General features: G+C 39.6%; 3 protein-coding genes across 8 annotated transcripts in view; 1 reads left to right on the top strand and 2 right to left on the bottom strand.

Moving 5' to 3' along the window:
• Window positions 1-2,906, bottom strand: part of LOC116303881 (regulator of MON1-CCZ1 complex) — a 15,600-nt gene extending 12,694 nt beyond the window's left edge. The window contains exons 1-5 of the mRNA XM_089033242.1: window positions 2,595-2,906; window positions 2,365-2,444; window positions 1,745-1,829; window positions 1,026-1,082; window positions 591-677 (exon numbers count right to left, since the gene is read on the bottom strand). Coding sequence (XP_088889368.1) covers window positions 591-677; window positions 1,026-1,082; window positions 1,745-1,829; window positions 2,365-2,444; window positions 2,595-2,690 — 405 coding nt within the window. The 5' untranslated portion in view covers window positions 2,691-2,906. The remainder of the gene's footprint in view (window positions 1-590; window positions 678-1,025; window positions 1,083-1,744; window positions 1,830-2,364; window positions 2,445-2,594) is intronic.
• Window positions 2,907-2,922: 16 nt separating this feature from the next.
• LOC116303880 (uncharacterized) lies at window positions 2,923-5,316 on the top strand. Its single transcript, XM_031713489.2, has 2 exons — window positions 2,923-3,331; window positions 4,002-5,316. Exons 1-2 carry the CDS (start codon window positions 3,011-3,013, stop codon window positions 4,245-4,247), a joined length of 567 nt encoding a protein of 188 aa, XP_031569349.1. The 5' UTR covers window positions 2,923-3,010; the 3' UTR covers window positions 4,248-5,316.
• A 986-nt stretch (window positions 5,317-6,302) lies between these two features.
• The window catches only part of LOC116303876 (otoferlin), a 43,613-nt gene continuing 26,286 nt past the window's right edge, over window positions 6,303-23,629 (bottom strand). For all 6 annotated transcript variants that reach the window (XM_089033229.1, XM_089033230.1, XM_089033231.1 and 3 more), the window contains 26 exons: window positions 23,342-23,558; window positions 22,554-22,706; window positions 21,539-21,667; window positions 20,994-21,048; window positions 20,563-20,822; window positions 19,854-20,015; window positions 19,200-19,316; window positions 18,365-18,526; window positions 18,100-18,259; window positions 17,648-17,751; window positions 16,934-17,149; window positions 16,397-16,531; window positions 15,828-15,953; window positions 15,132-15,259; window positions 14,610-14,780; window positions 14,211-14,368; window positions 13,736-13,875; window positions 13,333-13,421; window positions 12,798-12,896; window positions 12,426-12,476; window positions 11,361-11,451; window positions 10,806-10,905; window positions 10,198-10,376; window positions 9,485-9,585; window positions 9,156-9,303; window positions 6,303-8,325 (listed from right to left, as the gene is read on the bottom strand). In XM_089033229.1, the coding sequence (XP_088889355.1) occupies window positions 8,293-8,325; window positions 9,156-9,303; window positions 9,485-9,585; window positions 10,198-10,376; window positions 10,806-10,905; window positions 11,361-11,451; window positions 12,426-12,476; window positions 12,798-12,896; window positions 13,333-13,421; window positions 13,736-13,875; window positions 14,211-14,368; window positions 14,610-14,780; window positions 15,132-15,259; window positions 15,828-15,953; window positions 16,397-16,531; window positions 16,934-17,149; window positions 17,648-17,751; window positions 18,100-18,259; window positions 18,365-18,526; window positions 19,200-19,316; window positions 19,854-20,015; window positions 20,563-20,822; window positions 20,994-21,048; window positions 21,539-21,667; window positions 22,554-22,706; window positions 23,342-23,558 (3,484 nt within the window). In that variant the 3' untranslated portion in view covers window positions 6,303-8,292. The remainder of the gene's footprint in view (window positions 8,326-9,155; window positions 9,304-9,484; window positions 9,586-10,197; window positions 10,377-10,805; window positions 10,906-11,360; window positions 11,452-12,425; window positions 12,477-12,797; window positions 12,897-13,332; window positions 13,422-13,735; window positions 13,876-14,210; window positions 14,369-14,609; window positions 14,781-15,131; window positions 15,260-15,827; window positions 15,954-16,396; window positions 16,532-16,933; window positions 17,150-17,647; window positions 17,752-18,099; window positions 18,260-18,364; window positions 18,527-19,199; window positions 19,317-19,853; window positions 20,016-20,562; window positions 20,823-20,993; window positions 21,049-21,538; window positions 21,668-22,553; window positions 22,707-23,341; window positions 23,559-23,629) is intronic.

Raw genomic sequence — 23,629 nt, 5'->3', positions numbered from 1 at the left:
TTATCATCTTTGTCAACTGCAACATCGTCTAAGAAGGCATCATAATCATAAATCAGCATTAATGGTAGAGGGGTCAGTAGCACTGTGGGTAGAGGGATAAGTAGCACTGAGTGTAGACCCGGGGGGGGGGGGGGTACTCCCGTACTCCCCTATATTGGCTATATGGGTATGTGCCGCCAAACAGAGTATGGTTTTCAGCAATTCTACTCTGGAACAGGGTATAAAAAATCACGCCCTCCCTTCTCTGGAACAGGGTATCCATTTTCGCAATACCGGAACAGGGTACCAATTTCAGCGATCTTGCTCTGGAACAGGGTATAAATTTCAGCAATTTTACTCTGGAAGAGGGTCAGGTTTCAGAGGGCTCAGCAGCACATCCCTACCCTAAACAGGCAAGAGTACCCCCCGGGAGTGTAGAGGTGTTGGTAGCACTGAGTGTAGAGAGGTCAGCAGGACTGAGGGTAAAGGGGTCGGTAACACTGAGGGTAGAGGGGGTCAGTAGCACTGAGGGTAGAGGTGTCAGTAGCACTGCTGGGTAGTAATATAGAGGGGTTACAAAAGCTTATCATATCAAGCAGTCATACTGGTACCTGATAAAACTCTAATCCTTGGTTTGTTATAAATACTATTTCATTCAAGTTTGTCCAATTAAATCCAATAACATGAGCTGACTTGCCCTGAATTGAAAGAATCCATTCACACATGAATACGTAATATACAATGTATTATGTGATGTGTGCCATAGACCAGTTGAGGAAAAAAGGTGTGATGAAGGGAATAATAAATAGTCTAAAATAGGAAAACAGGGATGAGATGGATGGATGAGAACTGATTGCAAACTGCTGTTTATTGAGTAAAATTATTTGTTAAACTACAAAATTATAAAATCAAATGGTTGTCGTAACCGAAATGAGACTAAAAACTGTGAATAAAAACTGGAAAGTGAAACCCAGAACTCTCAAACCCTACCTATTTTATGAATGAAATAAAAAAGAAGTTTGTAAACCAGGACGTAGTCTATTTACCTTGCATGCTTGGTGATACTGTTGACTATCAATCCCATCAGCAAAATTAATAAAATCCTTTACACAAATAAAGTATGAATGGCAATGAGTATCATGAATTTGTACAAATAAAGTTAAATGGAATTATTTAATTGCATTGAATATGAAAGATAGAAATATTTATTGAAAACTGAAAAGTGAATAGGAAATATCACAATAATAAATGATAATAAGCAATTATTATGTTTGACTATGTTTGACCTGGGAAGCACCAGTGGCGTGCTCTGCTAATGCACCGCCTCTCACCAATGGCCCGAGTTTGAGTCCTGCTGATCTTGATGTTGTATGTGAGTAGAGTTGTTTGTTGGTTCTCTCCTGTGCTTTGAGGGTTTTTCTCCGGGTTCTCCAGTTTTCTTCCCTCCTCAAAAATCAACTCCTAAATTCTAATTCAATCTTTGGGCTTTCATCTAGTTTGGAGCCTAGCTCTGTTGTGATTGACCCATGCTGTGAAACAACAGCGAAAAGCTTCGTAGATTTAGATTTAACCTCTCTTCCTCCCCCTCCCCCTCCCCCTCCATTATGCACATGGCAAAGCCCAAAGTAAGTTGCATGCATACAGGAAAGGCATGAGCAACAACCATGCTACAATCACTAAATACAGTACAGCATAGTTTTTAATGACCAGTGTGCTTTCTAACCAATACATACTATTAATATAAATATTTCATATATTTATTTACCACTGTCTTTGGTGACCTCTGAATTGCCAGAATCTTTTGATCATATGAGAATTTAATAGAGTGTACATGACCTGAATCTGGAACACTTAAAAAAACATCAATAGCCTGTTACAGTTGTTCTCAATATCACCTGGTTAAACACCACTATTCTTCAATTGCATGTTAGGTCATTGCGGCATTTCGGGGGAGCGCTGGTGCAATTTAACAAAAGATTTCTTGTTAGCATCCATTGTTAATGGCACCACAATGATGTTCATGATTTTTCCTTTAACTCTCTTGGAAATGCTTGCAACCCATCAATTATAACTTGAGTTATGAATAGCTTGGAAAGGTACATCCAGGTTTTCTAATGGAAAATTACTTTCCTTTATTTTGAATAATCCTTCCCTACCTCCTGCACACCCCTTCCCTGCTATCCCCCACAGCCAACTGAACAATAACAATTAACTACCACCCTAGGACCCTCTGAATATGCACTTGGATTAGCAGCATCCCCCCGGCCCCATTAAAAACAGGGAGCAGGAAATTTTAAAAACAAGAACAAAACTTGAATGTACTTTGTACAAACTTTGTACAGCATTATCAATAAATCTAATTAATATTTTTTCAGTATTCCTTACTCAAAAAAGATCTTTGTCTCTAAGTCTGGTCCTTTGACTACGACATGGGTAATGTTTTCCACTCGATTTACAGCGAAAACCTTTTATATAAATAAAAACAAAAGACAATGTTAGATTTCGACATAAGCTACAATTCATATCTAAACTTACTGCAGAAAATTATACAAACAAAGATTAATGAATAATATCTATTGATGTTATTAGCTTTAAAATAGATAAAAGAGGAATACCTGTTTGTTAGCTTCGTCAAAGAACACACTGTTTTCTTTACTGACAGGATCAAACTTTAGAGGATTTGCACACAGCTGAACGTAATGAGACGACATGTTTCAACAAGAACACCGCTAAAAACGACTCCTATCCCTTATATCTACAACATTAGGAAAGCACTACACAACAATAACCCTTAATGACACAGAAACGCTTTTGTTTTTGAGTTATTTTGAGGGGGAAATTGGACAAATTGTGAAAAGTTTGCTTTCATTTTGTGACGATTCGTCCGCCATGTTGTGACATCACTAGTGCTAGTCTCCTTGACCGTGAACATGGAGTAGTAGATGAACGAGTATAAACAATATATGCATGTATGTGTAAAGAGAGGTGTGTGTGTGTATATTGAGACTACATCGCACTAAAATACGAAATAATGACTTCGACGAGAAATGGCTATAGTCCGCGGACATCGGGGTCAGGCGAATCATACCGAGGGTGGCCATTAAGATACGAGGTTCAACAACCTTCGCGATTTATCGGGGACATCTTCCCATGCACCGTGTTCCCCAGAAGATTTCGTATTTCATGGTCATTTGTTAGTATTCTGGAAATCACTCTCTTAGCTGTCCTGGCAGTTGCTTATTTGGCTTTGAGCGAGCGGGTTTTAAAGGAGATGCTGCCAGCGGATGACAAACGAATCAATGAACTTGCTGAATGGATGTTGCGTCTTTTTGGCAGCCTTCTTATTATGCAGGTAAAAACGCTTGCACTGTACAGTACTCACTAATGCTGCTGTTTTTCTATCCAAATTGTCCATCTTTTTTCCAGCCCCTTTAACATGTCTTTAATGACCTTTCATTGCCCCCGTAGCACTTAACTCTGGCTTGATATATTATCTGTGAATTAGGTGAAAGCGTTGAAAGATGATTCCGTTCGGATTAGGTGTCGATGGGGGTCCAAGGGAAACCACTATAAGTAGGCGTAATTCAAGAGATTTTCGACATCGCATATTAAATTTCATGTTTACTGTTTCTTTTGCCTATTTTAAGCCAAACTGGAAGCACAGATGCTGCTAGATGCTCGAAAATCAAATATCTTAGGCCTTTAAATTCCCACTTTGCTAGATTCATGCATTTTTACTTGACGTAGCTCAATCACTGTTCATGCCAACGCGATCCTTTTAAATTTCACTCGTTATTACACTAATTAAGTATGAAGTCCTCAGAATTGATTACAGCTTAGAGAAGTGTTTCTCTTGCTTATATTTCTTAAGAATACGATATTAAATACTAGTGCCAATTGACAAGTACGTGCATCTTGGCAAGCATGGTTTATACGAATTCGAATCATCTGTCAGACTGTTTATATAACTAAGCTTTGTTTATCATCTTGCACGACTGAAATAACACTTTTTATTTTCTCAGGTAACGTTTCTTTTGTGTGGGATTGCATTTGGCGAAGTCAGTGCAAGGAAGATTATCTATTATGGACTTTTGACAGGCAATATCCTGTCAGTTGCAATGTATGCAGCATTCGTGCATAGCATGTCTGAGTGGAATGCAATCAACGTCAGCTTCGTGGTAGTGATGTCGACATTTACGATGTTCAGAATTATTGTATTAGTTCTCAATCCACGTTGGTGGGTCTGGAAGATAAGGCCGCTAACGTAATCAAATTGAATTCGATTCAAAAAATTTGCACTCAAGTTTAACGAAAGTTGCAGCAGAGATGATCATGATGCTGAGAATTCAATTCATGGCCGTTACAAGCTAAACATGAAGATCCGAGAATGCCATTAGTGACATTAATAGTAGAGTCATGTAAAACAGAAATCAAAACTTTGAATGCACAAGTCATGCAATCAAAGACCACCAATGATAGTAATATTTTACATTCATAGAGAAATCAAACTGTGCAGCAAGCAATGCATGGGTGACCAAACAAACATATTATTGAAACGGATTTACTGGATTAATGTAGTCATCACTAAAATCCAAATTTTATTTGAATATTGCAACACAATAAGAAAAAATTGTAGAAAATTTCCTAATTTATGAGTAATTTTTATCTTGTAAATATTTTTTGTCTCACGCGTTGGTCGTGCGCCAATCGAGCTCTGGCGCCCTTCATAGGCTGCCTATATTTGCCTTCGAATTCACACTCTAACGAACATTATATTACTGTAAAGCAGAAAATTGTTTTCGCATAGCAAAAAGTAGGATTATTCTGATGTAAAGGCCGATTTGTAGTTGGCGCTAAAGAAGCAAAATAGCTCCAAAACTTTTAAAAGCTCCAGTTACTTTTAAGACAAATAATTTACTTTCTTCAAAGTTTATAATATTAGAAAATTAATCATCTATGACAAGTCGATAGGTTATATAAAGTTCACTGCACTAGTAATAATAATAAGAGTCATATTCACGAAATCAAAAATTGTAGGAAAATAAGAAGTAACAAATTAATGTACTTCAAAAAATTCATCTAAATAAAGATATTCTATATTAGAATGCATAATTTAAATATTAGATATTTATCCTGTAACAATATGCAAAGTAAATTGTTTTTATTGATTGGGTGATTGTTTTCTTTGTTACTTTGCACAGTAAGGTGTCGCGCGCTCTAGTGAATACATGTTAACAAAAAAGCGCGCAAAACAGGAAAACTATGAATTAATTGCATTGAATTAATTGGTTCAATAACTCAGTAACTACCGTTGAATAAATGGAAATATAAATGTGAGGGTCTTGAGTCTTGCCTCAGCTATCACCCCTAAAGTACGTTCGGAGTCCCAACACTAGAATGATCGGGAAATTTCTCTTTTATTCAAATTTGTATTATACATTGACTGACCATGCATGTCAATCTGTCCGCAGAAATTTCTTTCCCTACAGAGTATATCAGATATGTAGTATATAATAAAGTAATACTAGTAAAGCAGCAACACCATGGTTTGCCGGGTGGTTTTACGACACGAAATCAAATTAAAGACGAATCAAAACATTCATCCGTCACTGGTCACCCTGTGGTTTTACGTCACTAACTGATGACAAATTCCATTAAATCCGTCACAAACCTAATTAACTGATTTTGTGGAATCTCGCACTTTTCAGCCACTGCTTCAGGGCCCGTTTGTAAGAAGGGTGGATAGCCCTATCCGAAGGATAAATCTTTTGTGGATGAAATTATTGGATAACAGCACTGATCCAGCCTACAATGAAGTCATGGCACAGGAAGCCCATACAAGATTTGAGAGCTGAATGTAATTTAACGAAAAAAATTAGAAATAAAATAAACAAAAGCTAATATTTACTCACATGAAGTGTTGTTTACGTCATTCTAGTTCTTTAGTAGTGATTTAACCATTTTAGCGATTTAAAAAAAAATTCCCTTCCCCTCTATATAGAGGGAATGCGTATTTAGATATAACGGCCTGAACGTTGACAGAGATGATATTTTGATCAGCACAAAACTAACATTTTCGCTAATACCTCGAAGTAGAATAACCTCGAGGATAGCAGATTTTTGTGAAAAGTTTAAAGCATGAGAGACACGAATGGAACACTAAACGTTTTTTAGCATGAATGAGAGATAGAGAAAACTTGCGAAAGTAGCAGCCTTGTCGTTTTTCTACTCTGTCCTCGGGGCCGGCAAAACTGGATGGTTGGATAACAGACTTCTTTACCTTGGGCGTAATGCATTCCCATTTCAAATCAAACAACCTAAAATTCCCTTGAATTCACTTTATTTGTTCTCACAGCATATGGTAACCTTTTTCTACGTTTATAACTGTTATTAATACTAAGTTAGATGAACTCTGGGTAACCTGTTCAATTATCCCTAAGCGAAAGAAATCCCAAGAAATCCATGAAACGCTGGTATTAACTTTTGAAATTAAGACCACTGCTTCACAGATTCATTACTTTTGACCGACGATGATAAGCATGGAGTGAAAAGATCTTTGAGAATAATCAGTGAAAAAAAGAGTTAGGAATAACTAGAATCAAATGCAACAATTCTGCTTCAGGACTTGATTTCTATTCCCAGGGATAGCCAACCAAACATTGATAACTTGAAAGACTACCACTAAGACTATTGAATTGACCCCACGTTATATCCAATGATGGTCGTATATGTTACCCAATTGTTCGAGTCCCCAGTCTTACAGGATTATTAACCAATATTAACCAATCAATTAATAATTAATTGATTATTAACCAATACTCGTTTCAGGCTCTTTCTATGTACAACTCATTGAGTACATCTCGTTTTCCTTGTATATACATCGTATCAGCACACTCCCACGGACCCTTTGAATAAATGTGCTATTCATCTGCAAAATACCAAGCCTTGCAATGACGCAATGAAACAATATTGCACATTTTCCATGCACATAAGAGAGGCTAAGTGCTTTTTTGCATATGATTATTACAATTATAAAAAGGATCTGTTACTCATGCTTTCTGCCGCTCATTTGTCAACTGAAATATATAAAAAACAAATAAAAATTTGGAGAACAAATTTGAGGATTTTTTCTTTGCTTCGAACGCACAACGTTTTGTAGCAACTAAACACTTCACAAGCTGAAACGAGTATCCCACGATTATATTCAAATTATATTAATAGGAATTGATAGTTTATTAGAAGTAGATTGGAGTTTTAAGATCAATGGGATCACTCAAAATATTTCTGTGACCCAAGCACCATCAATTAAAATCCAAAGAGTATATTCTAGAATGATTTAGCTGCTATACCTCTACACTTACTCGGCATTCTGCAAGTAGAAAGGAAGAAAAGTTTGCAACAAAAAGCTGATATTTTATTGGTCAAAACCCGACCAATAGATAGGCAATAGTTTCGGAATATTTTTTTTTGACGTATACGACAAGTCGCGTGTCGTAATGAAATCGGTTCTAACTTCTAACTGTGCAGCGTGGTATTAGATTCCCCTAGAAGTTGCAATACGACCCAAATCTACAAAAAACTCCCACCTCTCTTGAGGTTTATAATTTGATAATTTGATCACCTTTAGAATCACAATATATAATTTTGTATCTTTAACGGAGAAAGCATCAATGCTTTAAAAGCATCATTATACTCTTAATATCTTTCCGAGTTAATCATAGCGACCTTACTGCGCTGGAGGGAAATAGCTTTTGCGTTGAACGACCAGAAGGCACTATGGGATAGCACCGAAGCAGTCGTGACGTCACGGTTATTCAGCCAATCAGATCTGTGAAATAAATATTTCTTAAAGAAAGACCAATAAAAACAGAAACAGACCCTTGACAATTCTTTTGATGTAAAAAAAACGGCCAACAATTTTTTGATTAAAAAAAAACATTTACGAAAATTAACCGATAATAAACTTAGCTATAAAACTGAAAATACAAAACGAAAACTTTTACTGACGTAAAAAAATAACTCTGATATATATATATATATATGTGATATATAATATTAAGCTTATAGCGACTGTGTGGAGCACGATGCGTTAACTTGAAATTATTTTTCGATTCAAACGACAAAATTATGGCGGACATAAGACACCCAATCAATGGATTTAAGTCAGTTAAGGATACGATGTGTTAGTTAGATTTTGTCCCTTTGAGAAATTATTTCCCATTGTTTTTGGTTATCTTAAATAAATATATGCCCTGCATATAGCGAATTAAATAAAGAATTGTTGGTTGAGGAGACTGAGAAGATGACTGGGGTTCAAGCCCCGAAGATTTTCTTGACCGTGTAGCCCTGGAAAATAAAAATATAAACAAGTAAATTATTTGCTATCACCTGACGTCATTTCGACCCTAGTATGGAATCTTCAAAAGTAGTAAGTAAGTTAACATGTAGATGGATGATTGAGCATGGGGGAGGGGGGGCAGTGTTTGCCCTGGCAATGACATTCATGCAGTCATATGATTGGCAGTGTTTGCCAGTCATTACAGGCCGTTAATTAATGAGATTTATAAGATTCATTCAGCTGATTGATACCAAGCCTAGGATACTGTATGGTTGATAGCACATGACGGGCAGTGTTTGCACGTTATCATAGGACGGTAATGAGATTCATGAGATTCATTCAGCTGATTGATACCAAGCCTAGGATACTGTATGGTTGATAGCACATGACGGGCAGTGTTTGCATGTCATTATAGGCTGGTAATGAGATTCATAAGATTCATTCAGCTGATTGATACCAAGCCTAGGATACTGTATGGTTGATAGCACATGACGGGCAGTGTTTGCATGTCATTATAGGCTGGTAATGAGATGCATGAGATTCATTCAGCTGATTGATACCAAGCCTGGGATACTGTATGGTTGATAGCACATGACGGGCAGTGTTTGCCTGTCATTATAGGCTGGTAATGAGATGCATGAGATTCATTCAGCTGATTTATACCAAGCCTGGGATACTGTATGGTTGATAGCACATGACGGGCAGTGTTTGCATATCATCATAGGTTGGTAATGAGACTCGGTCAGATCATTGATACCAAGCAACCACGTATCTCAAGGCATCCCATGACTAGTAAAGCTAGTTGGATGTATTGTACAATACTACTAATACTACTAACCGGCATAGAGTAGAAGAAGAGTCCCATGAGAGCAACGAGAAGACCGATGACCAGGAACTTGAGCAAGCACATCTTGTAGTTGTTCCACAACATGTACTTGAGAGACTTGAGGGGATTCATCATCCACATGAAGGTGGCATCAGGACGACTACGCGATAAATAGAAACATACCGTCTGATTATTTTACCCATCAGAGTGAAGACAAAAGAGAGTTCCGTGGGAGGACGGGGTGCCAATCCCTTTTCCCACCCATTTTTTTACAAATCCCACTTCCCAGCGTCCAAATTCCAAACTCTGACATTTCTAAAACTTCAAGATTGGTTCCTTACTTTGGCTTCTCAAGAGCCTGCGGATCTTCTCGTGCCCGTCCAGCGGGTTTCTTCTCGGCTTCTTCCTGAGTCAGCAACTCCAGTTCTGCTTCCACTTTTCCCTTTAAAATAAATACACAATATGAGAATATACATGCAAAAGATCCCAGATTTAGAAGCGGCAAGGCTTCCCATAAAAATGGTTATTGCATAAGTGGGAAACGTACGGTAATCACTTACAGCACATACCCGGTATCACATGCCGTAGCATTAAAATGGCTTCCCATTAAGTTCTAGTAATTCATCCAACCACAACGCTTAGTTACAGCTGCGTTAAGATACGACAAAGCTACAGATTTGTCGCATCGTTTCCCACTCATTCGAAAATCGTTCTATTCGAGTTAGTTGTTATCGAGCTTTTGTACTTTCAAGTAAGAGTAAATGGTTTGAACCCAGGTGTTTAAGTTTGTTGTGTAATGTGATCGTCCGGGTGAGTGTAGTCTTGAGAAAGACTGTTGTTGGTGGTGATTGACAGTTTGTTGTGAAGTGTAATGGTCCAGGTGAGTGTAGAGTTGAGAAAGACTGTTTCGAAAAGTCATCTTCAGGGTCCAGTGAGGATACGAGAATTCTTTCTCATGTAAATTAGATTAAATCAGATTCAATTGTTCCTGCCTCCTGTCATGGCTGCTATCACGTGACGGTGCAAAGCCTCTTTAGCGAGGAGTTTTACTTACTGCAAGTTCAGCAACTTCCTCGTCTGTGTTGACGATGAACGGCCAGAATCCTTTCATGTGTTTCATCTTGAAGAATGACACTTGGGGAATACTGCCATCCTGTTTCATCAGATCCAGGGTGCATGACTTAGCAGTCTTAGCTCCTCTGGGCATGCGCGTTAGATCCAGACACAGATCACCTGAAATAACACAAGATAAACGGTCAGAGGGTCGTCAGAAGACAGAGCAGCAGGTATTTCAGATAAACTCACGGCCAGGGCCCGGTTGTACGAAGCCTGGATAGCGCTATCCAACGGATAAATCTTATCCAGTGGGTAAATTTATTGGAAAACAGCATCGACTTATCCACTGGATAAGGATTTATCCGCCGGATAGCGCTATCCAGGCTGCGTACGACCAAGCCCTGGCCGTAAGTATTATCTATTATTTCTTGCCAAAACGAAATATTTGTGTCACTCATGCAAATTCAGGAAAGGTCTATTTGAATAACCGTGTGAAACTACACAGTAACCTCGATTTAAATATTTTTTTCTGATTGAGTATTAAACCAGTGTATACTCAGGGTCCAAATCGCGCATGCGCATTCAAAATACAAAAGTAGAACTAACCAATGAAATCATCAGCAGAGAAGGCATCAGCATCCCACACTTGAAGATGGAGTCGAGCAGGTACTTTCTCTTCAGACTCATCCCATGAGAAGAAACTCGCCTGAGAGAAATTATAAGCAAAAGGATATTTGCGTTGAAAGTTTCAGTTTCAGAAAAAAAAGTGGGGGGATTTGAAATAGAAAAATTCCTGAGAATGAGATTCTTTTTGTTTATCCATCCAATATGGCTACAAAATAAGTCTGTTTTCGAATTCGAAGAATACCGCTGTGTTTCTTTATTACAGGCTCATTTACTCAGGGCTAGCCTCATTTCAGTGTAGAAAAGTAAAGTAAAGAAAGCACAACTTCATCATTGCACTGGAACACGTGGATATTCTACACGCACACACACACACAAATGTCTCTGTTGCTCTGGCTAGCCCTGAACCACAGAGAATTTGAAACTGGAGTAATTCCATTCAGGTAAAACAATGAAGATGGAAAACAAATTTGAATGACAACATTTTGGCTTTAATAATCGAATACCTCTAATATATCTAATACTAAACTTGTTTACCTTTCGTGTAATGACGATTCTTTCTTCGGCTTTTTGGTACTGGAATGGGAAGATGAACCTCCAGTTGAAGTTCCCTTCTCCAGTGAGAGACCTGTTAATACAAGAAAGACATGTATAGTTGCCTCAATTATAAGCCCCTTTCACTATTTCCCTGCATAAAAATTAGTGATCCCGTGGTTTTTCCACTAGCCCTCCGAATATCCCAGCCCGCTCTAAGTTGTTCCTGAACCCTCCGTATATCTCAGCTTCACATGTTTGTCAAATAAACCTCTGTCGAACAATGAGTTTAAAAGTCGGTAGAAACATACTTAATGGAGCGGAATGGTTTGGAAACTCCATAGAACAAAGCTATTGTTTGCGTTTGAGGTAGAACCGTATCATCATCACGTAATACTGACCGTGCACAATGAACCAAAGCAAGTATGGCTAAAGATACTCATTTCCTTATTATTTTAATGTATAGTATTTTTGCCAGTGAAAACTTTTATTCGATGACCACAAACTATGCGGATAAATATTTCCGCGCAGATACAGTTAAGTTACTACTGACGATAAGTAAGAAAGCATGAAAAAAGGCGATTTCATTTTCAATAAACAATTAATCTTAATCATATATGATCAATTAACAAATAATAACTATTATATCTTTAGACGTTTTTTTAAGGAAAGCTACTCCTATAATCCCGAATGTACTATGAAAAAACGGAGCAACTTTTCCTTCTCTGTGCACGGTCAACGTCATATAACAATTGATAAAGTCAAACAAAAACATAGAACAATAGGTTTCCCAACCATTCCGCTCCATTAACTATGGTAGAAAATATGCTAGCCATTTTTTAAACTACTAGGTAGATGTAATGTTTATAAACATTGCCATTGTTATGTAAATGTGGTTTGCTTTATTGGATTGTCAATAGAGTTTTGGTTGGTAGTTTAAATAACGATCGACCAAAACAAATTCCTCCATCGTACGTCCACCTACATTACGAGTGGTCCACAGTACAGAAAGATGAAATGTGATCAAATAAGCTAGTGTGGGTGTTAACGTGAATGGTTGGTTCGTACCTGTAATGGACATCTGTCTGTTGCTTGTCTTCTTTGAGTCCCTCGAGCCACCTTAACAGAGGACAAAGATTTAGTGATAAAAAGACTAATGCAGTTGCACAGCATCTATAAATACACAGCAAAGGGTACCCAACACAGAAAAATGCTTTCACGAGATTGAGGTGCCAAACGATTTTGCATGCATAACACAAAAGCCTGCAATAGAGGCTTTGCACCATCAGGTGCCGGAGGCAATAACACAGCTTTGTGCAAAGCCTCTATAACACGATTGCAATGCATGTACAACTGCGAGAACAACTACTAAAGAAGCAGCAAATAACTCCAGAGAGCGTTCTGCTAAGCAACACCAAGCGAGATGAGATCTCTGCATACCCTTTGATGAAGATATCAGAACACTTTTCTCCTGTGATAAGATTGGCTTCGTCTAGTAGAACGTCTTCTGTGTTCCAGATGACCACTCTCAACTCGTAACTAAATCAAAGTAAAGTATTTTAGTGTTACGGTATACCTGGCAATCCTTGTGCGAAAATGCTGCGGCAGTATAACTGAGAAAATTTAAAATTATCAAGGGCGGATCCAGCCAAAATTTTAGAGGGGGGCTTCTTGAGTTTAGGGGGGGGGGGGGCTAATTGAGTTTCTTCCGTCAACACAACGGAAAACAATAAAAAAGCAAATAATTCTTCAGGGTTTTTTTTCCTGCTGAAGGGGGCTTCAGCCCCCCTTTGTCCCCCCCCCCCCCCTGGATCCGCCCTTGATGATAGGCAGATCACATGACCTTTGTGGCTGTTTGTGATTGGTAGATAGTTAGTCGCATGATTCGTCACCTATGACTACTTTTTTGATTGGCAGATCACAGATCACATGACCTGTATGGCGCTTTGTGATTGGTAGATATAGTGCTCCTTACCTCGTTGGTTTTCTTGGAGTGATTTCGACTGGTGCTCCTGGAGAGGGCATGTCCATCGGGAACATATCAACCCACATCTCGAGCTTACCCTGAATGAAACAAAAAAGAAATTTGAATTGGCATTACATTCAACATATCCCTTAAGATAATGAAATAGGTAGTCGAATAGTTGGATGCAGCAGCTCTAACTTTTGTTGAGTTATATTGAATTATTTTTTGATTGCTTTTTGTGCTGTAACTTGGTATGGTCAAGAGTTACTAAGATAGGCGTCCACTAAAACAGCCCCAGGATGCACTGCGATGCCAACTCGACCCAGTTTTTCCCCCTCAAATTTGGAATGACTAATTGACCAAAGAACATTGAACACAAAATATGAAAATAATTGTTGTCTCAAAAGTTTACCTGTTCGACTCCTGGTTTCTCGGGGTTGAAAAGTGATCTTGTCTCGACGTGTTCAGGTACCAAGTGGAAGCCTCTCTTCAAAGTGTGGAAATTCTTGAGGCATTTTAGAGCTACGGGTTCGTCAGACTGCTTATAATGGCCTGTCAAAGACGAAATTATTTCAGAGTCGGATTTGGGACGCTAAAGTCAACCAGCATGGCGGCTATGACGTCATATGCACCACAATAATTGACCCAATCCCTAGAATATCATTTCTTTGTTTAACGGTTGTGCATGAGAAGACACATAAATATGGATACAACTCAAACAAAGAATCTTATTCCCAAGAGAATGACAAATTGTCTGAAATGGGTAAACATTACGCCCAAGGTAAAGAGATCTATTTTCTTTTGAGGTTTCGATAAATCTAAATCTATAAATCTGGGTGCCAAATTCATGACCATAAAGAGTATTCACTTGGTTGCGCTGTACGTACCACTTTCTTCGAGGATCTGTGAAGGAGCAACAAAGGTCTTGTTGTCCAATCGAACCCTTCCAGTCGAGTAATGAGGTCCGTCAAGACCCTCTTCCTTTGTAATCTTGGCAAGAATCTGCGTGGGTCTTAGTGGATCACGCCATTTGTTGAACCCAAATCTTTGAAGAAATATAAAGTCCAATTTGGCACAAGTCGCACATAATTCATATATTTAGCTTAAGATAAATGTCGGAGTCCCGTATCTAGTCGAACCTCCAGGGGAACAGGGAACAAATAGGGAATATCGGGGATCCGAGATATCCAGGGTATATTTTGTAGTAACAGTCCACGGAAATTTCGAGATATCCGGGGTTCGAAATTTGTTACTATAAATGGGAATAACCAGACATATACACATACGTGGCGTAGGCGTCTTGTAAACCACAGGTAGCCCGGTGCTTGCTGTAGAAGCGATTTTCCAAATCGACCTTTGTTTCACCAATCAGATCGTCGCTGCCAACAAGATCCCAATCATAGACTCCTACTGTCAGCATGGAGTCCATGGGAATGATGGCCTCAAACTCGAAGCATCTGAAACACAATCGTAAAGTTTAGGATCAACTAATCTCTTGACGCATTGAGGTAATAGAATGCGCTTTATAAGCACTTTATATTAATCTTATTATTATTATTATAACTTTTGGTAGCGAGAGAAAAATACTTAATAATTCTTAAATACCGCTGACACCTCTGACTACAGACTCATTTGTACGCGTCTAGCCTCGTTTGAGACCAGATAAATAATGATAAATAATAATGATGATGATGATGTTCGTAATAATGATGATGATGATGATGATGATGATGATGATGATGATGATAAAGTTTCTCTTACTTTAATTTATTCCGACAACTATAATAAAATCGATGAGATCTAGTTACCTTCCAAAGCTAGGATTGAGCTGCTTAGACACGTAGTTGTCACGGTCGCGTACTTTGTGTTTGCCAAGGTTGACTTGAAGATAAGGATCGGCTTTGCCGTTCACGTCCGATGGATGGAGGTTGAGCGCCTGTAGGGAATAACAAAAATAAATAAGACATTTGAATCAAATATGCACACGAATAAAAAGCGCAGCAGGAGATTCAAAGCTAGGGGAGCGTCAGACCCCAAACGTGTAGTCTCATATATAAGTTAGTTTTCTATATGTTAGTATTTCTATAGTTTTCTCAGTCCTCCATGTGATAAGACAGCTGTACTGACTACTGACAATGAAGAACGGCAGCAACAGATCGCAAATAGACCTCTTTACATTGGGCGTAATGTTTTCCCATTTCAGGCCACGTATTCCCTAGAGTATCATTTCTTTGTTTAATGGTTGTGCATGAGAAGACACATAAATATGGAGACAACCAAACAAAGAATCTCGTTCTCAAGAGAATGACACGTTGTGTAAAATGGGAAAACATTAAGCCAAAGGTAAAAGGGTCTTTTTCTTTCAGTGACTAGAGTCAATTTGGCTTTAATGCTTCTCAAATTATGAAGTGATTTTTGAAATTTGAAAGGGGTTTTTATTTGAAAAATTTCTGACCAGACTCGAGTCAGACCTCAAATTCGATAGTTTTCTGTTTCTTTGTTACCTTGACGACGTAGACCCTGACGAGAACATTGACTGGTTCGTTGCTGGGCAACTTGAGGAAGGTTCCAACGATAGGATCCATTTCCACATGCTCTGGTAGAGGATACTTCCAGACTTTGAGAGAACCCTAAAACAGTCAAGAGAAAATGCTTGATACTCGATACACGTTTAATGCAAACAAACTTTTAATACAAACAGAATGCTTCTTTGATTCCATCCAGCGCATCTATGCATCACAGTATCGATACAGCACACACAAGCTAATTAGCCATTCCGAGGTTGAGGGGAAAACTGGGTTGAGTCGGCATTGCAGTGCATTATGGGACAGTTCTAGGGGATAAAATAGACGCCATCATGGAAATATGTTCCCTAAAACAGTCCAACAATGCGCTGCAATGCAACTCGACCCAGCGACCCAGCCTTTTTCTAACTTCGAAAAATTTTATCGTTCGTTTAACCCTACGACATGACTTCCACTTAATACCAACTAATATGCAACGTTCTTTCTGCATCTTATAAGTTAGATAAAAATCAAAATTTTCAGGCAATGAGTGTTTCGTACGCCCTTACCTTGAATTTCCCAACAATCCTGTGATCATCGTCATCATCTTCACTCGTTTTCTTGCCACGGAATAGTGGGAATGAGTGAAGCCAGTCATTGAACCCATTGAAGTCATGCATGTCTTCCAGTTCGCGCTTGAAAATCTACAGACACACCGATAAGTATTATGAAAGAGTGTTTCTTCATCGCCATTTTTCTCAAGATTTCATATTTCAAAGTTTAGATTGGTGATCCCATCTATAGTAAGAGGGTACTGAAGGGGTTAAATGGGAGCTTGGATTCGCCTTTTTGGGGCTGGATTTTATGCACTGGGAATGAGATTCACAAACAAAGAACCATCAAAAAACGGGAATGAGATTAAGATTTGAGCAAAACATAGGCTGGGACTATGGGATTTGAACAAAATGGGGGCTGGGGAAAGGGACTTAAGAACCCCCCCTTCAGGACCCTCTAGTAACTCTTTCATTGGTTTATCAAAAAATCAAAACCTGTCTCTACGACAACTGCACGTGAATAGAACTTGGAATAAAAAAAAATCAACTCACGGTAATTCTTGGGATAGCCTTCCTTCTTTTCTCTTCTTCTGATTCTTCTTCTTTCTTTGGTTTCTTCTTGCTGTGAGAGGCAGGTTTGTTTTCATCTTTTTCTGATCGTTCCTGGTCCTTTATAGTCTCGTAGTAACGCGACCACCAATCCAGCGAATCTCCATCTTCTTCATTCTTGTCTTTTTCCTTGTCTCCTTCGCTTTTCTTTTTCTTCTCCTGTTAAGAAAACCATTTCAAAGTCAGGGCGGTGAGTGGTGAGTGGTTAGGTGGTGAGTGGGGGGGAGGGGGGGGGGCTAGCTACCCTCATTTTACTTAAATTTCTCAGTATTATCTTCAGTAAGCAACCCTCTTTTCCTCGGATTCCTGGTAAAACCTTTGTAATAGTCATCCTGGTCCCCTGGTCATGTACTGAGGTCTTTATAAATGCCCCTTGTTCTTAATAGGATGGGCTTTGAAGAATTTATAAAATTGATTATTCTCCTCTTCAATTATAAAACTGGCTTCTCAATTTTACTGAATTTGCGTTTTTCTGTTCAATCACGTACCCAGAGCCTTTATTTCTTACTGCGCATGCTCGACGAAATAAATGGGCTCTGGAAAATTCCAATGACCAGAAGCCAAATTCTGGCTATTTTGCACATGCGCATTATCAAATTTGTGGCCCGCCAAGTTGGATGCGCAAGCAACCTTGAGAAAAGGGTCTATTTAACATACCAGTAGCTCAATGCTTTCGATATCCATTGGAGGAAGTTCCTCAATTTCTAAAGCAACATCTCCTGATGGCGAGTTGGGTCTTGATGGTCCATTAGCAATAGTCTCTGTAAAATGGGCAACACAACAAGATGTTCTTAAAAGTTCAAACCGTTGATTTTTATATGACTTTAGGGTGGTGTAGCGGTGTCACCCCTGGGGTCTCGGGTCGTTCAATTTGCCAATATCGGCATTAAATGTGAGTATAGGTTTGTTAGGTCTCTCCCCTGCTTCGAGGGTTTTAACTTCAGGTTCTAGGGTTTTCTTCCCTCTTCTTTTCCTTCCATAACCTGATATGCTAAATTCTAATTCGATCTGTGAGTTAGTTAGGACCAGACTTTATTTAATCAGCCCAGAGATTGTTTTAGGGTGTCAAAAAGGTTTAAAATATAATTCAAAACACAACTTTTTCTCACCAGCAATTTCAAGCTTTTCTTTTTCTTTTTCCCCAGACTGGAGGTAACGATGAAGGGAGTTGAGCACGTGTGTGCCGACCAACGTGAATCGACCAAACGTTCGGCAGTCACGCACGCGGATTGTCAAGGGTGGACAGTACCTCTCGTTCTCGGGGAGTTCCTGGGCGATTAACGCAAAGTTATATGGTCAAAAGGGCAATAAAATGATAAATAATGAATGATTCCATAGAATCCATCTTGGTGGACAAATCCGTGAACATCTTACCACATCAAAGAAGCAAACAGGATTCTGGAAGTTAGGGTTCTTCTTTGCATTAGCGATGACAGTAGACTGGATGACATGACCAGCCAGGTCAATATCGACCTGGGGTCGATCTACTGTGGTCAGGTTGATACGCTTCATCTCACGTACTCCCCAGAAAAGAACCTGAAACACAATCGATTATACTTCAAACCACCTGCTTATCTAGTAATATATAGTAAGAACATGCGTAATAGGTAAATTACGAGCCTTGTAGATAAAAAGACTGAAGAAGAGTGTCATACAAGCCTTTCACGACTTCAAGTCGCGTAAAAAATGAGCCAGCTCAACTAGAAACCGTGGACAGCTGTTTCGGCCTGTATTGGGCCTCGTCAACACGGTGTATCTAGTGAGCTGGCAATCCCACGAAAAAGTAGTACTAGATAGATGAGGCAGTAAGCCGTGTGGGACCGGCTTATGTATCTAGTAATATATAGGAGCGGTTTAATAGGTTTATCTATGAACTTTGACTGGTTAATAATTCGTAGGTATGTATTGACTTGGGAATAATACCTCGCTGAAACCTAAGAAAAAAACAATGAACGTTTCATGATAAGCTATCTTAATAGACATCACGATTATTTGACACCCCTCCCCCAACCCAATCCGCTCCACCCCACCCCCTTCCCCCCCCCCCCCCCCCCCCCAAATACACTAGATGGTGAGGAAAATCTAGATATGCGTGAAAGGAATAAGATGGAATGAATGGATGGATGAAATGAACTTCTTAGGAAAGAGCGAAATAATGGAATAAATAATAAATCAAGTCTCATAAGGTGTATAATTATAGCGTTAATACCTCTATTCTGTGTTTTTTCATGACTGGACGTATTCCTACTGGTACTGGAGTAATAGGACCGTCTGGAGTGTTGATTGGCTCGATTTCTGCAGGAAGGAAACACGTACCACCTGTAACCTAAGAAAAACAGACAAAATAACAATACATCAGTCAATCATTCATTCTCACATTTATACTTTATATCAACTTCAGCGATAACAGGTTAGTCAGATAAGCAATTCCACGTTAACCCGAAGTAGGTGGTTAGCCAGTGTTATTGTAATTCAGCAACTGGGTCAATTTGAAGACCCCTTTGAAATGGGCCACTTTGAATAGACCCCTTTGAAATGGGCCACTTTGAATAGACCCCTTTGAAATGGGCCACTTTGAATAGACCCCTTTGAAATGGGCCACTTTGAATAGACCCCTTTGAAATGGGCCACTTTGAATAGAACCCCTTGAAATGGGTCACTTTGAATAGACCCCTTTGAAATGGGCCACTTTGAATAGACCCCTTTGAAATGGGCCACTTTGAATAGAACCCCTTGAAATGGGTCACTTTGAATAGACCCCTTTGAAATGGGTCACTTTGAATAGACCCCTTAGCAGACCCCTGAGAGGAATAGCCCACTTCCGAGATATGCTTCGTTGGTCAAACACAGAGGTTTTTTCTACCTGTAGCAGTTCAAAGGCAGCCAATAGTTCACCAGCATTTTCTTCTCCACGACAGACTTGAAACCATTCCAGGGCAGGAGGAAAGAAAGGTTTCTCGTACGGTTCACAGGCCATCTTGACGATGGGACGAGCAAGAGCACGACCAATGAACTCTGAGTCTCCCTACACCAACACAAATATGAATACTGAATTAGCGGAACGTTCGCGGTCATGGAGAGCTAATGGAAATTTGTGAATTGAAATTTTGAAAAAATGTATGGCCCATCCTCAACCTGATTTTTTGTGAAAGCTGATGATTTCAACCATAATGCGAGTCTTTCTGTTCATCAGAACTTTGGTAATTCCCCAAAAAATCAATTTTATCGAGCCCTAAAATAACCTCTGGGTTGTGTCAGAGCATGGATATAACTAACAGAACAAACCCTGAAACAACCTCTGGGCTGATCTAAGTCAGGGCACGGTTAACTCACAGATAGAACCCTGAAACAACCTCTGGGCTGATCTAAGTCAGGGCACGGTTAACTCACAGAACAAACCCTGAAACAACCTCTGGGCTGATCAAAGTCAGGGCACGGCAAACTCACAGATTGAACCTGAGACAAACTCAGGGATGATCTAACGGCTAACCCATACAGATAAAATTTGAATTTAGTGTGCTGGGTAACGCATAGTAGCTACCTTTCAAGGACGTGGTTAGTATTAAACTCACCCCAATATCTTTATCAAAGATCTCAATCACAATAGTAGGTGGATTGACTGCGATTTCGTTCACGTCTCCCCACAATACCACTTCCTGGAATATCAGTGTCTGGTCCCAGGTAGGGCTTCGAGTCTCCCAGATAACCCGCGTGTCACTGACGAGATGTGTGAAGATAACTCGACCAAAAGCGTCTGATAAACCAGAGGCGTCGCTGCCGATCAGACTTCGTGCTTGGTAAGTATGCGCACGTAGGATGAACTTCTGTTTTTCTGTTAAAAAATGGGTTATTTGGGTTAATAAATTAAACTATACTGATAATCTTGTAATATATAATTTGTCCGAGTCATTTTTTGATGTTCAGATTAAAAAACAGGTTGAATTAGCGACAAACCTTCAATGGAAATGCTAGTTAGATACAGCCACTAGTAAGCTAATCATACCTGTGTAGATGAGATGGTTCGGAGGAGGCGCCATCAACTTGTGCGCATTTTTGGGCTGAAGAGAGGAAATATCAAAGTCAGAAACCATTAACTTAAAAGAAAACTACATAATAACACAAAATTATACAGTACAAGCAGTTTGACATTAAATTGAGGCAAAGAGGTCTATTTTACTGTACAGAGCCCTTAGCCTCGCTTCCACGGAAACCCAGGGGTAATATTTTTTCGCTAATTTCTCGATGAAAAAAGGGACAGAATTTTACTAAGAATGCGCTTCGGGATCGTTCATTTTCTTACGGGCATGTACGGCTGGTGAGATGTTGTGGATTGCGAGCAAAAAATGTTTATGTGGACCCCCTATTACAACAGGATAAATTATTTTATAAATTTTATATTTAGTTAATTGTTTTGGGGGTGCCCCCCTTAAATGCCATTTTTTTACGTGCCCCCCCCCCCCCCCCCCCCGCCCTTAAAAAAATGAGCGGTCCCTTACTGAACAAACTGAAAGATTGCAGACTGTACCAACAGCTTCTGACTGTACTTACTGTCTGATATCCTTTGGGAGCATCTTTGAGGTAGTCTTTCTTGTGTTTGTGAAGGCCCAGCCATATCATGATGTTGAGCTTGGCTTGAATGGCCCATCCTTTTGGTCCATCCCCTCGCTTACCTGGCAACTAATCCCAACAACAAAAATGCCATGATGAGCTTACTATATTTATGCCTCTAAAACAGTGGTATTTGGTAAAGACCCCTTGCAATGACTCCCGAGAAGAATTATCCTGGATGTTTTTTGCATAAGATAAGACGGCCTATTGTCTTGTCCCGAAGAACGAATCGTCTATTAAATAAGACCCCGTCCACACATATCTGTTTTTTTATGAAAACGCAACTTTTTCTTTGCGGATTGGCCTTCCGTCCACACGTATCCGACACCGAAAACGGACATTTTGAAAATGCTGAAGTCACGTTATTGGAACCAGTCTCAGAACAAGCCATATTTATGATGAGCGCATGCTCTATGATGCTAATGAGTTCTCGAGTCGCATTTTGAGGATACGTGTGGACGGGTAAAAACGATCTGAAAACGGTATGTGTGGACGGAAAAATATCTATAATGGATTAAAGAGTTTTCGTTTTCATGCAAAAACGGATACGTGTGGACAATTCTTAATGTCCATTTCAGGCTCTTTTGGGGGGAAGTGGAGGGGAGAGGAGAGAGACCCTCCCCCTTCCCCTCCCTTTTCCCCTGTCCCCGAGCCCCCAACCCCTCCCCAGGCATCCCGAAGGGTCATTCGTCCCCAAATTCATTGCCCCTGTAACATTCGTGAAACGATTCGCAGAGAGAAACCCTATAAACTGGTAAGAAGAGAGCAAGAGAGCACATTCAATTCACATTCAAGTAACAGTGAAGTCTCGTTATCACTACTCAAAGATCATATCCTCTCTATATAAAATGTTAAGTGACACGAATCAATGGGACGCGACCTAAAGTTTATGATATCCAAGGTTTGAGTTAACAGGACTTTACTGTATTTCATATTATGTTTTGGTGTCGCCTACCCTGAGGAACACCGTCTGCATTCTTCCAGAGTCCTTTCCTCTCTCTTCTTCTACCAGAGAATAAACGATGTTCTGTGCAGGGATCCTTGAATAGGCAACTCGCTTGCCACCACAAAGCATCCAAATAAACACGTCAGGGATGGTGTCCTGAGGCTAACGAAGAACAAGAAAAAGCTATTAGTATGCACTCTTTCCATCCCACTACCTCAACCCAACCATAGGCGCAGGCACACTCTTTCCACCCAACCACTTTATCCCAACCACAGGAGCAGTCGTGGCTCACCAGCTGAGCGGTGAATTTTGCTTTAGCCAATCACAGCGTGTTTAGCTGTTTTGCCGCTTGTCCTCATTCTCAGCCTACTTTAACCCAATTTTTGAGTATTTTTCTGTTTTCTTTTGACTAAAATATAATATACATGCCTACAAGAAGCAGAAATATAGAAAAAAAGAATTCACTTTACCGCCACGTCTGCTTTGTTCTTTCAAGCTTCAAACATGTTTAGGGCCAGTCATTTTGTCCACTCATGCTTTGCGCGCCGCGTTCACCGCTCAGCTGGCAGTTGGTTAGTGCGGAGTTAAAGGTCCACGTGTTTTTCGACTTTTTCTCCTTGTGGAAATAACATCTTTTGCCATGCAAAAAAAACTGCCCTTGTCCGCCGTGAAATCAATTTTTTATGTTTTTTGTTGTTGAATATTTTAGGGAGGAACATTTTAAAACTGAACAGAATAATGTCAAGCCATTCAAAAGCAAAGTATCTTATGCACAGTGTAGCATTAGTCCTTCTTACCTCTACAGCGATGTTCAAAAGTCTCTGTAAAAGAGCGTTGGCGGCTTTCAAATTTTCTTTGATGTGTGAGTCATCTTTGGTGCTGGCTTTGAGTTCTTGGGCTGATGAACACACAGACTCCACTTCGTACTGGCAGAGCTTGAGTCTTTCTTGGTCTAGTTTGGTTCGTCCCACATGGGATGCTGTTGGCATGGACTTGATCAGGTTCAGGTATTGGCTAGATAAAATAGCATCCGTGACGTCGTTAAGAGGATCAGTAAAAACAATTTCAGCGCTTTTCAATCACGC

This window comes from Actinia tenebrosa, unplaced genomic scaffold, assembly GCF_029948245.1.
Source record: "Actinia tenebrosa isolate PJP-AT-01 unplaced genomic scaffold, QUT_ActTen_1.0 PGA_scaffold1__47_contigs__length_23844297, whole genome shotgun sequence".
NCBI lineage: Eukaryota > Metazoa > Cnidaria > Anthozoa > Actiniaria > Actiniidae > Actinia > Actinia tenebrosa.
The sequence above is the reverse complement of the archived record's forward strand: the minus strand, read 5'-3'. Positions and strand labels throughout refer to the sequence as shown.